At 40.7% G+C, this 15,618-nt stretch overlaps 1 protein-coding gene across 2 annotated transcripts; it reads left to right on the forward strand.

Moving 5' to 3' along the window:
* The first annotated feature begins 1,422 nt into the window (after nt 1–1,422).
* On the forward strand, nt 1,423–14,916 carry aadat (aminoadipate aminotransferase). Of its 2 annotated transcripts, XM_088348340.1 has the most exons (12): nt 1,423–1,784; nt 7,193–7,361; nt 7,467–7,599; nt 7,658–7,732; nt 7,792–7,986; nt 9,082–9,230; nt 9,302–9,398; nt 9,535–9,596; nt 9,670–9,734; nt 11,088–11,194; nt 14,597–14,698; nt 14,771–14,916. In XM_088348340.1, exons 1-12 carry the CDS (start codon nt 1,718–1,720, stop codon nt 14,810–14,812), a joined length of 1,263 nt encoding a protein of 420 aa, XP_088204466.1. In that variant the 5' UTR covers nt 1,423–1,717; the 3' UTR covers nt 14,813–14,916. The 2 variants fall into 2 exon arrangements, with proteins under 2 accessions (XP_088204466.1, XP_088204467.1); XM_088348341.1 differs by lacking the exon at nt 14,597–14,698 and having other exon boundaries at nt 1,424–1,784.
* The last annotated feature ends 702 nt before the right edge of the window (nt 14,917–15,618 follow it).

Raw genomic sequence — 15,618 nt, forward strand, 5'->3', positions numbered from 1 at the left:
ACAAGTGGAGATTGTATTCTTTTTTTCACCAAAATCCGAAACATCTGCGTCCGCCTAATTTGCTAAGAAACTGTTGCTGTTTTCAAAGAATATAATATCAAGAGACACAGTCAGACGAAACATGGTGACAACAAAAAGTTAACTGGAGAGGAACTCTGTGAAACAGTGAAGTAACTGAAAGCTGTGTTTTTAACGGCAGAGCAGCACTTTTTCATGAGACTGCGAGTCAAATGAAAATGCTACAAAGGTGAGCTACGAGGATGCCACGCTGATCGCCGAACACTGTAAACCTTTTACGAAGCGAGAATTTATTGAAGACTGTTCAAAGAATGCCAGGCTGTATAGTCGACCCTCACACATTCTCACCATAAAGAATCTGGCCTGCTTTCTGAAAAGATTACTCTGGTAAGATTACATGGTTTTATAGACTCTAATAATCTAACCCTTTTATAAAACAAAATTGTAAACATGCATGAAACTATGATTAAAAGCTGCTTGATTTATTCTGAACCTTTTGAGTTTGTCTAATGTGATTTATTGTTATCGATCTATTGCCTGAGTTGAAGGTTAGGTTCAACACGTTTAGGTAAGTTTATACTCAAACATGTTGAATAATATGTTCAACTAAGGGAAGATTAAATGTGAACAATTAGATGTCATAAATGGCTACATTTGTATGTTTGTCTTAGATTGCGTTGCATAGCCTGACTGATGACGTTACGCCTCAATCAGAAAACCATTTTCTCTAGTATGTTGGCACACAAATAGCTGATGGTGAGGGAGGTATTATTAAGTGGCTAAGTAGAGCAATGCTGACACCCTGGGACCGGGTCTGGTACTTGAGTCCGTCCATAAAATTTGCGATATTCATTTTTTAGGTTAAAATATTTGGCCAAGGGGCCGATCCTGGAGAACTATCCGATTATTTTCATTTATGGATACATATACTAAATTTTCTATATTTTTTTTAGATTCAATTTTGAATAGATTAGTTTTACATTTACGTTACATGTCTGCAACAAAAGTACTACATTATTACAGAAATTCTACAAAAAAACTACAAAATTACGACAAAACTAAATATCAAATTTAATGCTTAAATGCAGGGAGGATGACTGCGCGACAAGAACCTCCAACGCCTTATATTTATTAGAGGCACGAGAAGTAAAATTTAGTATATTCCCTGAAATACCGCCACTCTTCTTCATATGTCGTGGTACATGAGAGCTCTCGTGTTTCACAAGGACCAATCAGGATAAAATTGTGATAATATTATGATCAATTAAGGCTTTGTAAAGAAGCGGTCAAATATTCAATAGAGCACGTTTCAGCCGTGTCTTTGTAGCAGTGGTGTGCTCATCGGTTCAAATCCCTGAAGTGTTGAAAAAAAAGTTACCCGTATAAAAATCTGTTGTAAAAAGAGGAAGTAGAGATTCAATTTCACTGTACACGGATCGCCTTAATGGAGACGTTGACCCGACCAAAATGGCCGCCGCGTAGGGACATTAGTTAGTGGGGAGCTACATCACGCTAACGTAATTAGTGTTCAATCTGTGTCTGGTATGGGCACAAACCGCGTGACGTCATAATCATGAGCCGGAGCGCTTGACTTTTGCGATAGCGAGCTTCTTGTTGTTTCATAAACACTCACTAAATAGTTTGAAGTGTCAGCAAGTCATTTTCAGAGGACGTCTGGTTAGGGCTGCCAGCGAGAACCATGAATTATGCTCGATTTCTCACCACTGTCAGTGCAGCAAGGAAGCCATCGCCGATCAGGATGCTGAGTGAGTGCGATAGCGAAAACAAACAATGAACAAAATCGTTGTCAGTGAAAATATTTGACATATAGAAGGTTGTTTATATCCTTGGTCGACATGTGACAGTCTACACTAGGGGTGTCAAACTAATTTTAGTTTGAGGGGCACGTGGGAAAAAACACTCTTACGGCGGACTTGTAAACTAATGGCATAAAAGGGTGCTTTAGCTGTAGGGCTGGGGCTTTTTCGGAGGCTCATTATTAGATTGGGGTTATGATTCAGGGTGTAAGATCTGATTCTAAAATTATTATTAAGGGTTTTTCCTCACTATTATTTTCCTTCACTATGATTCACTCTATTTTATTGTTTATCATCTGTGCATTCCTAAAAAAAGCAAAACAATTTAATTCATTTCCAATACTGTTTATTTGCCTCAGGGAAACTCATGCCGAATTGCAATGTGTCAAAAATGGCACTCTCTAATTTAGGTGCAAATGATATAAAGTCATTTTCTGCTTGTTATTGATTAAATTTTATACAAATGTGTTTACCCCAATTTGAGAACTTGATTGTGAGATTTCATACCTGTTATATAAAAAGCTAGCCCAGGAGATCACATCCTGCTGGACTCGCCCACCTACCCTGGGACATTGGCGGCGGTAAGACCTCGCCATCTGACCGGCCCAGACTCTTGGTTCACCTCTGGTCTGTTACTCAGCTCCAGCCGCTGGGCTGCACCCTGGTGGATGTCCCCAGCGAGCCCATCCCAGCTATCTTCGGGGCAGTGGGCAGGGGACACCCTGAACTGGTTGCCAGCGACTCGCAGGGCACACAGAGACCGTTAAGTCACCCGCTCATTCACACCTAGGAACAATTTGGACTGGCCAATTAAGCTGACATGCATTTTTTTGGAATGTGGGGGGAAACCGGAGTGCCCGGAGGAAACTCACACAAACACGGAGAGAACATGCAAACTCCACACAGGAAGGTTCGAACTCATGACCTCAGAACTGTGTTGCAGACTTGCTAACACCTGGGCCGCCGTGCTTTCCCGGGTCGAAATTTAGTTGGGGAAAAATAAAAATACCAAAGGCATCATGTCATAAACATGTTTTATGACGACTATAACATTATTCCAACTTTTTTATTTTTAAAGATTCTAAAGAATAACAACCCATGAGATTATTTTATAAGATAAGAATCCTTTATTCATCCCAAAATTGGGAAAATTTCTTGCGTCCAAGGGTTAGTTTATTTTTATCTTTTTATCTTAACTCATCTCGAGTTAACCTTGTATTTTTATCTTTTCGATATTTGAAATATTCTTTTATGTATACATGTATATAGTTTCTTGGATTTATTACGCTAGCAACTGTGTGGACAGCAAAGTATGAATTTTGTTGTGCAGGGAATCGTGGTTCTTTACTGTGCATATGACAAGAAGCACTTTGAATCTTGAATCTTCGTGACAGGGCTGTCAGATGGTTGAAAAGCAAATGCATGTCTGTATCTGACCAGTCCCTGGTCCTTTTGGAGTCTCCAAGTGGCCATTTTTGGAAACACCTAGTTATACCCTTAGAAGATATGTAAAATACCAATGTGTAGTTCTTACATTGCGATCAACTTTGACATGCGACCAGGTAAGGCTTAATACTATGATTTCAGCGGTTTTCCAGCTAAAATGCCCATGCTACACTTATCAACAGGAATGTGATTGCAAAACAAAATTCAGGACAGAATTAAAACCTTCTCTTTAAGTGTGTTCTAGCTTAAATTACTTGATGTTAGTATAACCTGTAGTTATTATTATAGTTGGGGTCAAAACCTCAGAGTGTTAACTATCAAAAGACCAAAACCCTCCAGATTCTCCAAACGGTTTAATAACAGCATTCAATTTACTTTATGTACATCTTGAATAGGGATTTTAGGTTATTTTACCGAATTGTGGGGTAAATTTAAGTAAACAGCGCTCTCTTTTGGGAAGCTTTTTATGGATATAAATCCTTGAAAATAACAGTGTCTTGCGCTTACACGATCGCACTACCGATTAGATTTCTCTTATTCATGCAGTCCTAGTGTGGAAGCACAGAGCAAAAACATAGCTCAGTGCAGCAATGGAATTCTTTATTCGGACAGGGTCCGTACACAGGGAGTCAGGTATCGGTGCAACAGTTTCAAGAACACCAGAGGCAGCAGTCGTGGTCCAAGAGGCAGGCAAGGGTTCGGTGATCCGGTAAACTCAGCCGTCCAAAAGTATAGCAGGCGGTAATCGAGATCCAGAAGGGCAGGGAAGGGTTAGGTACACTGTGAAAAACAAAACTGTCACCAAAGTGCTTACTTGATGTTAGTATAACCTGACAAGATAGGCAGCAGGCTAACACTGAGTCGAGGAAAAAGATGGTTTGAATACAGAAGGAAGACAGATAGATAATTGGAGCGTAATCAGGACAAATTACACCCAAATGCCCAAATACTGTATGGCCAATTGGGAGGGAGAAGGAAAAAGAAAACCAAAGCTGAGTGACACAACAGAAGGAAGAGGGGTCTTCCCAATGTGTGGACAAAAGTCTGATCAAAGCACACTACTGCCATCGAATGGTGGTTTTCATACTGAAATCATTCCCAGAGGTTTAATGCTTACCGATGAGCTGCACCAAAGCCTAATAATATATTTTTTAGGATAAAACCAAACGTATTTTTACATTTTGGCACTCGGGGACAATGTTCCTGGAAATGTATTTCTTTGTTATGACACTGAATGAGTTAAGAGACATCAACGCACCCCCCTGAGTACCGTCGTATTGCCTTAAAGCGCGTCCATGACTTCATAATTAGGTGAAATAATGTTGGGAGGTGTGTTTGCTCAAATGTTCTCTGGTTGATAAATGGTAATCAGCAACTACAGCTACAGTGGGTGGTTTGCTTTGGGAGTGGTGCTTGGCTTGGGTGACATCCAGTGGACATATTTAAAACTGCGGGTCATTGTTTGACGTAATGCCCCTCATTTTTCTCTTTTCTTTCTCTCAGCATTGTCTATCTTAGCATAGATTTGATATTAAAATAAATCTTAAGAATTTCTGCAGGTAACATAAATTCTAACGTGACTACCTCTCATTTGGATGTCCAAACACTTAATTTGGGTACAACCGACACCTTTCATAAAAAAATGTGTACAATATTACCACAGTTTTACAGGCTTTTGATTGTTTTGTTGTGCATATTTGGTGAACTTGTATTAAAAAAAATAAGTAAATATTTCAAACAATAATTTTTCTAAGTCATTAAATCAATTAGCCCTGCAACTGACTGCCAACCAGTTCAAGGTGTCCCCCGCCCACTGCCCGAAGATAGCTGGGATAATGGATGGATAGATTAAGGTAATTATTTGTAGAAGCCTTCATTTCAGTTTATTTCATAACTTGTAATGCTGTGGTGAAATCTTGATGCCTTCTTGTAGTGTCATATTTATGGTTAATTGACGAGTTTTTATGCTTTTTTTAGGTTACCCAATTTGCCTTTTACTCCCTTCAGGTTATGTAACTTCACGTAATAGTTTACATTGTTACTTGATTACAGGCGTGATTATGTTTAACAAAGATAGGCATTCTATTAACAATTGTACAGTGTCTGTACAGATTTCTTTTGTGCGCTTTTTCTTGTTTAGCTAATGCTACTTCTACAGTGTAAAGGGAGCACAAACTCATTTGTAACTTCCAGTTGGCACCTGGAAAGCACCTTATTTACCACCGCATTTGACGGCAGATCCACTACACATAACACTAAAATTATCAGATTTTGAGATCCTCCGGGCACTCCGGTTTCCTCCCACATTCCAAAGACATGCATTTCAGGTGAATTGGCCGGTCCAAATTGTCCCTAGGTGTGAATGAGCGAATGAGTTGTCTGTCCCTGTGTGCCCTGCGATTGGCTGGCAACCAGTTCAGGGTGTCCCCTGCCCACTGCCCGGAGATGGCTGGGATGGGCTCCAGCCCCCCCGCGACCCTACTGAGGATAAGCGGTACGGCTAATGAGATGAGATGAGATAATTACCTGAGCAAATCCTTGCGTATTTTGAAGGAGCTCCTTTCCTGTTCGGACAAATGCTTCGTCTTCTCACACTCGTTTAGTTTTATGACTGGTGTTTGGTAAAAATCCCAACTTAACTGAACCTCTAGCGCAATTCGAAACAAACGTTGATCAACCAAGAGAAGACCATTTTTATTTTATAATCTTGGGTTGACCTTTGGCCACTACCCAGTGCCAATAACATGCCATCAGTAATGGTGCCAGGTCGGAAAATACCCTGGATGGTGTGACGTCATACGGGAACTATGAAGACGGGGGCCGCATTGTATTAAAATATTTGGCCAAGGGGCCCATCCTGGAGACCTATCTAATCTTTTCATTTATGGATAAATGTATTTTTAATTTTTAAATATTTTTTTAGATTTAATTTTAAATAGATTAGCTTAATCAATTTTTTTTTTCAAAAACGCTCAAAATACAATCAAAATAAAATGTTTTGACCACTAAATTTGACATATACTTTTGTAGTATTATTGTAGTTGTATTTTTCTTTAGTATTTTTGTGGTATATCTGCAATTTGTTTTTTTTAGTATTTCAGTAGTATTACTGCAGTTTTGTTTTTGTAGTAATAATAATAATAATAATTTCCTTTGTATTGTCATTCTTTGTAACAATGTACACAGAACGAAATGTCGATACACCTGACCCGTTGTAGCGAGCCGATGCAGCCGCAGCCATCTGTGGTCAGATTTTTGTAGTATTTCTGTAGTATTACTTTCCATTGGTAGGCGTAAATTGCCTGCAGGCTGTATGTTTGACACGCATAGTCTACACTGACATGACACGTTCTTTTTTAAATGACTTGACATGAAAACAAAAAAGCAGAGGTCAAAGGCAGGAAAAACACACACTCAAAATATTTTAATGTATTTTTCACTTTGCAAATGTATACCAGTTAGCATGTAAAAGTGTGGGTGAAGCACCATCCCGTTTCTCACGTCACACATAACCCTGACCCCTAGCCATAGACCCTAACCCTCTAACTCAGGGGTCAGAAATGTCTGGCTCGCGAGCCAGATATGGCTCTTTTCATGAGTACATCTGGCTCTGATATCAAATAAGGGCAGCTCTATGTTCGCTAAATCTTTTCAATGTTAGTATATGCAAAACCGAAACAAAGCAATAGTTACTAGTTTTGTTGAATTTTGTCTCAGAATATATCTGGTGTGGCTCTCCCCCCAAAAAAAGATGAAAGAATACTTTTCTTTCATGGCTCTTTGAGTCAAGAGGATTCCCAACTGCGGCACTAACCCCCAAACCTAAAACCTAACCCTTTGCCCTAATCCTCGAACAACTAACCCTAAACCTATCTGTGTATGTTTATCTCTTGCATGTTGTGCCTATAAAGCCGAGCTGCAGCAGCGCTCCCCCCCCTCGCTGATATCACTGGCTGCTGGGGCCCCCAACCCCGACACCTTCCCCTTCCAGTCTGCCTCGATCCAGGTCAAGAATGGCCCAACTGTGTCTTTTGATGGAGCCGCCATGAAACGGGCCCTCCAGTACTCTGCCTCCAACGGGTAAGTAAGATTTTTGGGTCAGCTGCAATCAACTGCAGCTATCTTGCAGAAGGAAGCGTTGGAGGTTTATGCAAAAATCAACCATGCAAACAAAAACTGATGTAGAATCCCCGAACTGCTCACGTGGATGAAGGAGCTGCAGAAGAGGCTCCATGAGCCACCGACAGCATCGTACAGCCCTGAGCAGGGCCAGATGGACATCTGTGTGACCACAGGCAGTCAGGAGGGCCTCTGCAAGGTAGGACTGTGGCTCGCTTGCATCCATGTGGGACTGAAGCTTCTGTGGACCCATGCAGGTGTTCGAGATGCTGGTTAGCCCAGGAGATCACATCCTGCTGGACTCGCCCACCTACCCTGGGACATTGGCGGCGGTAAGACCTCGCCATCTGACCGGCCCAGACTCTTGGTTCACCTCTGGTCTGTTACTCAGCTCCAGCCGCTGGGCTGCACCCTGGTGGATGTCCCCAGCGACCGGCACGGCATGGTCCCTGAAGCCCTCCGGCAGGTCTTGGCCCGTTGGGACCCATCAGATGTGGCCAGGCCAAAAGTCCTCTACACCATTCCTAACGGAGGGAACCCCACAGGGGCATCCATGACAGAACAGAGGAAGAAGGATGTTTACGAGGTGGCATTATAATTGATTTTCTTTTTTTAAAGGTTTCAGATTAATTCCCAGTCAGAAATTGCAAGCTATATTTATTTGTATAGCCAATTATAACAGAAGTCTCAAAGTGCTGCACAGACTACCATTACAACATCCCCTGATCTGAAAACCTACAAGAGGGCGAGCAAAAACTAAAAAACCTCAGCATGAGTAAAATGAAGAAACGTTGAGAGGGGGCCACACATGAGGTAATCCCCATTCCAGGATGAGCTGGCTGCAATAGATGTTGCAAGGGCACCAACAGACATTAGACAGTCATCATCAACATAAAATATAGTCAATAACAGAATTTCCAGTTGACAGCTTACTGCCCCCAAATCTTGATTGATGCTACTGGATCTAGATGATGGCGTACATCATGTCCAAGTGTCAGTACGATTGCTCGAAATGCATGCACCGTGCAACATCCAGGCTCATCCTCCTCCCTCAAAGACAAGAAAACAAGTGTATAAGGTCATTTATAACATAACATCAATCATAAACCATGGCATATTTGTGTGTTTTAGCATAGATTTAAACACTTCCACTAATTTTGCAGGTCGTATCTCAGAAGGCATTCCACAGCACCGGGGCCGAAATGGATAGCGCTCTTGAAACTGCAGATTTCTTCTTGGCTCTAGGAATCACTACTAGATCAGCATTTTCCGAACAAATGCTCCAAAAAAGATGAGAGGGGGCAGGTCCACGCTACCTTTTGTATGTTACCAACAAAATCTTAAAATAACATCCTAAACTGACTCTGAAAGTCAGCTAAATCTTTGGTAATATGATCAAACTTTCTTGTCTTAGTGAAAAGCCCCAGTGCAGCATTTTGCCTTAAAACATTTGATGCCAGACATCAGAGACCGGACAGTAATGCATTACAGTAATCGAGAGAGGAGCTAACAAATGCAAAAATGTCTCTTAAACAATTTTGGTTCCATGCCATTTGCAGTTATAGACATCAGATAGCCATTTTGACAAGGCTGGCAGGGAATTAATTCCAAACAATTGTTTAATTTTAAACAACGTTTTGGATTTATAATAAATGTCAGAGCACTGTGTCCATGCCAATAGCTGGCGCAAACGTACAACATGTTGATTGTGGAGGACGACCCCTACTACTTCTTGCAATTCGACAAACCCTGGGCGCCCAGCTTTCTCTCCATGGACGTAGACGGACGCGTCATCAGAACTGACTCTTTCTCGAAGATCCTGTCCTCAGGGTACTCCCGCTCTCCAGCTGTTTTCCGCTCCCTCCCTTTTATGTCCTCAAAAGCCTTTCTATATGTCCTAGTTTGAGGTTAGGCTTCGTGACAGGGCCCAAACCGCTGGTGGATCGAGTGGTGCTGCACATTCAGGCCTCCACCATGCACACCAGCACCTTCACGCAAGTGAGCCCCTTTCTCATGCATCATCATTCATACACATGACTTCATGACCTATGCTACGTTACTGTCTAGCCACTCATTGTGTCTGGATGTTTGTAAATGGGTTTGCGTTTCAAATGAGCTTCTGCTTCCTTTGCAGCTAATGGTGTGGCAACTTTTAAACAGTTGGGGCCAAGATGGCTTTCTTCGCCACATTGAAGGGTACATGATTCGCCGCGCATCGTGCCGAGCAGCACGGTTTAATACTCAGTCCATTTTTGTCTTGTCGCCACAGCGTGATCGAGTTCTACAGAAAGCAACGAGATGCCATGATTGGCTCGGCTCACAAGTGGCTCACAGGTATGATCTTCAGTAACTCAAAGAGCTCAAGGTCAGTGTTGGGCACAGTACTCAGAAAAAGAAATAAGTCATAGTTACCAGTTACTTCGTTTAAATATTAATTCCGTTACCTACAGATTACTGAGACCCAAAAGTAGCCCGTTACTCTGAAAGTAAGTATCTAGTTACAAATTACCATATATACTTGCCTTGAAGATGACCCCTAAAAATACTTTAAAATAGCCACATAATAAAAGAGATAGGAGAAAAGTTGTACACCAACCTGTGGAAGCGGATAACCCATTATATTTCCTGCCTTTAGGATCATGAGAGCTTACGAACAAAAACTTAGCCAAGACACTCCAGATATAAACGACCCAAATCTTTCCTTCTCCATTTCTGGGTACTGTCCAAGACATTTTCTTCTTGTCTCCTGCCATGGTGGATTGTTAAAATTGTTTTACAAATAAAAAGACGAAAATTCAGCACACTTTTACTGTGCTCATGTTTGCCACATTGATTTCGTTGTTCCTGTATAAGCCACATCCCTTCCACGAACTCTGCCTACCAATTACCATATGGGATTAGATTCAATTTATTGGTCCCTTCTGGAAAATTCACTTCCACTGACTGTACCGGGGAAAACAACAGACCTTACAGTACATTACACAAGATAAAATACTGAATGACAAACATGCAGTGGGACAATGATTTGATAGGTTAGCAGGGCCTGTTGTTTAGAAAAGTAATGACAGAGAGGAACAAGTTTTTTTCCGGGGCAGGCCCTCTTCAATCTTATTGTTCTGTATCTGTGCCCTGATTGTATGGGATGAAGTATCGGTGTTGTGGCTGAGTAATATCCTCGACTGACTACTTGTAACACACAACCAAATATACGCATATAGACTGACCCCTGATCTAATTATTTTATTTTATAGCTGTAAATACGGCTTAGATGCGGCTATATATGGCTGGCAGAATATCAGTAAGGAGAAATTCTGCAGCCTCGTAGTCTGTGCTTGGGAGGGCGCCACCGTGACTGTATTCAGTTTTACTTTGTAGGTACTCTATATATAAACACGTCAACCCTTTCAAATGTTCTGTTTAGTGTTTTGTTGCTGGTGGATTTAGGGTTGTATGTTACACTGTGTGCCAGGAAGGAATAGTTACCGACCAGGAGACGTTATACTGTATTGATAATTAGCTTTTTATAAGGAGCGGAGTAATGCACCATATTGAACCGACAGTTGAGTGACAATGTATTTTTAATAACGCGTTTTAGGAACGCGTTCCTCCCAACACTCGTCACAATCATAAAGACGGCAGACACTGAGAAAACCGGCCATACAAAATTTCCCTTCTAACATGTGTCAGGTTTGGCCAAGTGGCACACGCCCTCAGCAGGGATGTTCCTGTGGATGGAGCTGTTGGGCATCGAAGACACACGACAGCTGATCATGGAGAAGGCCTTGGAGAAAGAGGTTTGTACAGAAAGGTGGCTTCCACTAGGGATTTCAGGGTAAAAATCTTTTTGCGATTTTCAGACAAGTATTGCAATTCCGATGCCATTTTAGATTTTAAAAGAAAATTGCATATTCTGTGCTAGTTATGTTTTTGTGAGTACTTTTATCCCTTGGATGCATGACCTACCAGTACATTCACTCTTCTGTGAGTAGGATGGAAAAATTAGTGAGGGAAAAATGAAAATACTCATGGCATCATGTCATTCACATGTTTTATGAGGAATACCTGGACTATGACAGTATTACAACTTTTTTAATTTCTAAAGATTTTGAAGGATAACAACCCATAGGATCATTTTTGATCCCACTTATGCATCCAAGGGTTAATACTGGTGACATGCTTTAACCTGTTAATGGCACAGTGTGTATTATTTAGTGCTTCCTAATGGTACAAAAAAACTTTCATACTTTAAAAAGAACATTCATTTGAATATCCGTCAAAAGTACATAAACGATTATACCAATGTTTATTTTTACAGAAAAAGGAAATAGGTCAAGTCAAGTCAGGTTAAGAAATTTGTATTTCTTTTACAATGTGGAATCCCCATTTAAGTTGGCGCCATGTTTGTCCGCCACGCTGTGTGGTTTATCACTGGTTTACACTTGGCCCAGACATTACAGCGTCATCTAGTGGTCAAATATTACACATTGTGGCGTCAACGTTTTAATGGCCCGCCAAAGTGCCGACATACTATTGAGTAGCAAAGACGTGTTAGTATAATGTCACCAGTCATTGGTTCTTTTGGAGTTTCCAAATGGCCACTTTTGGAAACACCTAAACCGACCAGTAGAAAAATGTATAAAATACTCATGTTTAGTTTTTCAGCTGATGATCAACTTTGACCTGGGACCAGGTAAGGCTTCATGCTATTGTCAAGTCAAGTCATTTTTATTTGTATAGCCCTTAATCACAAAGAGTCTCAAAGGGCTGCACAGGTTATTGCACGGACTATTATATCAGACTATTATTACACCATCCCCTGATCTGAAACCAATATGAGGGCAAGGAAAAACTCAAAAACCTCAACATGAGGAAAATGAAGAAACCTTGAGAAGGGACTGCACATGTGGTAATCCCCCTTTCAGGATGACCAGGCTGCAATGGATGTTGCAATTACAAATAGTACAGAGATATTGTCAACAAAAAATATAGGTTATTCATATGCTGTAGAGTAGAAGTGTGATTTAAGCTTGGATTTAAACATATCCACTGAGCAGGGATGTGATTTTTCCGCTAATTCGCGGAATTCCGCTTTCGCTCCAAAAATAAAATTTTAAAATTTCCGATTCTTTTAAATGGTAAAAAAAAACGATTTCGTCTCGACAGCGTTCCATTTTAGTGTTTCCGTAACTGAAATGAAACGTACTTGCGATTGGTTGAAGTCTCCGTGTTGACCAATAAACGCGCTCCTTATAAAGGCGTAGGAGTATGCCATTGTTCATTTCTCACACGTTTTTGCCGAGTGTTTAAAGAAAGATGTCCGAGATCGAACGCAAAGATGCTCCGCGAGTTAAAGAAATTGCTAAGATCGTAAAAAAACAAGTTTCGATCGGACTGGTTAGAGAAGGAATTATCTACAAATGTTGGTGACCCCGACGTGATCCAATGTAGCGAGCAGAGACGGGAGTCGTAAGCGGAGTGTCAAACAAAGGTGCCAACGAAAGCTGCTTTAATGACATTTAAACTGGCGATAACAAAACAAACACGAGAGTGGCTAGAACCGGCCGAATTAAGAGTCCCCCTAGGAACTCGCTAACTAAACAATGGTTCCGTGGGTGAATTATGTACAACCCACTACAGTACTTTCATTTATAGATAACATCTTCTTCTATAACAAAGACATTTATGGTATGTTCTAATATGAGTTACTTTTCATTTGGTCATGATACAATTATTTGTTCATGAAATTTGAACTCTTCAACATGATTTATGTGTTAACTTAGTAATCACATGAGTTAGATATGATGATATTCTCAGTGATAGTTTTTAATAGCAAAGGCAGTCCAATGTTTTTTAATGTGACTGATTTTGAGTTGACTTAAACTGTAATTTTATATGGGATAGTTCAAAATACATTGAAAATGTATGCTGTTGTTTTGTCTATTTCTTTGTCATCTGAGTGCATTGAAAGTACTTAAAAACACGGAAAACCCATGACCTCCGGGGGGCTTCGCCCCACTTCTCCCCCCACCAGGGCACTGCCCTGGACCTAGCTGGGTGCCCGCGGCCCCCAGACCCCCGCCTAATTTTCAGATAATTTCACTTTGGTCAAATCACATCCCTGACTGAGGTTGCAGATCGGATCTCAGGGGGAAGAGCATTCCACAGCACCGGTGCCCGGATGGAGAACGCTCTCGAACCTGCGGAACACTTCTTGGCTCTTGGGATCACCAGTAGACCAGCGCTTTCAGAACGAAGGCTTCGGACCGGAACATAGGGGGAAATCAAATCTGAAAGATATGAGGGAGTGGGCCCATGTATTATTTTGTATAATACCAAGAGAACCTTGAAATCGCATCTTAGGCTAACAGGGAGCCAATGCAGGTTAGCCAAAATCGGCGTAATGTGATTGGACTTTCTTGTCCTAGTTAAAAGCCTCGCTGCAGCATTTTGTACCAACTGAAGACACCTACATTTTTAACTGAGTCACTCTGTGTGATGTGACATTTGTCAATGTTTACAGCAGTTTTTGAGAATAAGTCACGGCATTTAGATGGACCAATAACTAACATTTAGGTCTTTTCAGAGTTAAGACGCAAGAAATTGAGTGACATCCACTCTTTTATCTCAGTGAGGCAGGCCCCCAAATTTCCACAATTTAGTGTGGCAGATTCCTCCAACGGAAGATATAGTTGAGTGTCATCTGCGTAGCCGTTGTCTAGCAAAGATGACCATGCTACATCTGCAGGCATGTGATTGCAAAACTATACTCGGGCGAGAATAAAATCATTCTATTTCTGTGTGTTCCAACTTTCATTACTCAATGTTAGTCGCACTTGCAGTGATTATTTCAGTTTGGGACAAAATTTCAGTGTGTTACCTTTAAAAAGACCTCAAAACCGTCCAGATTCTCCAAACGGTTCAATAACAGCATCCCTTTTACTTTGTGTACTACTTGGGTTGTGATTTTAGGTCAATTTTACAGGATTGTTAATTGGGTTAGATTTAATTAAACATTGCCCTCTTCTGGGGAGCTTTGTGTGTGATGCTGTCTATAAATTCTTGAAAAAAAACGCAGTGTCTTGCAATTATGCCCTACGTCACATCTCAATATCGATTAAAGTTCGATTATTTTTGCAGCCCTATTGTCCACCTTGGCTTTGCAGCAACTTCTTTTGTTTTTGTCCCATTTCGAAAAGGTGCTGCTGGTCCCAGGAGGCGTTTTCATGATCAACAGCAACAAGCCATGCTCTTATGCTAGGGCGGCGTTTTCGCTCTCTACTCCTGAACAGATAGATGAAGTATAAGCATGCTAGTTAACCAAGCGGGTGAGCTATACAACAATCCCAATCTCATCATTTCTCTCTCAACAGGCTTTCCGTCGCCTTGCCAGTCTCATCAAAGAGGCACGATGAACCTCTTGGATTTCGGAGGCAATTATTTTTTCAGCAAACACAGCCAGCGAATGCAATCAAATGTAAAGTAATATATTAAAAAAGAATCTGACGCCATTGTGTGATATGTGACCTTTTTTCATAAAAGATCAGAATTTTTTTTATTAGAATTGTATCCATCGTATACAATGAAACAAGACGTGGCACTCCAGGATAAACATGAACAATTAAAGGACAAAAATATGATAAAAAGAATGTCATGACTCGGGATAAATGGACACAAATATTCACAAGGCCCTGCTTGGAGATCGGATTTGTTACTGTCAAACTGGATTGGGGACTGGAAAATACTGAAGCTGGTCCCTATGGAAGACAGATTTTGTCATATGTAAAAATAAACATTAAAAAAATGAATACAGACAAATATATGCAGTATAATTAAGCAAGAACATAAATCACATAATATCTTAATAGTCAAGTCAGGGCTGCACAGACTCATTAAACCATCCCTTGATCTAGATCCTTAATGAGGGCAAGGAAAACCTAAATTGCTATCATTAATAACGGGAACAAATACTTTTCCAGAAATACTACAAAAATACCACTACAGTAATACCATAATAGAAAAATACTACAAAGGAAATATTACGACAGAAATACTACAACAATACTATTACGCAAAAATATGACAAATTCAACAAAAATACAGTAATATGAAATGATCTGCATTTATATAGCGCTTTTCAAGTCAATGACTTCCCAAAGCGCTTTACATTGTGCTTCACATTTCCCAATAGCGGCCGTGATCTGTGCAGCCATGTCAGGCG

Source organism: Urocampus carinirostris, chromosome 11 (assembly GCF_059441175.1).
Source record: "Urocampus carinirostris isolate Australia breed hairy pipefish chromosome 11, RoL_Ucar_1.0, whole genome shotgun sequence".
In the NCBI taxonomy this organism is placed as follows: domain Eukaryota; kingdom Metazoa; phylum Chordata; class Actinopteri; order Syngnathiformes; family Syngnathidae; genus Urocampus; species Urocampus carinirostris.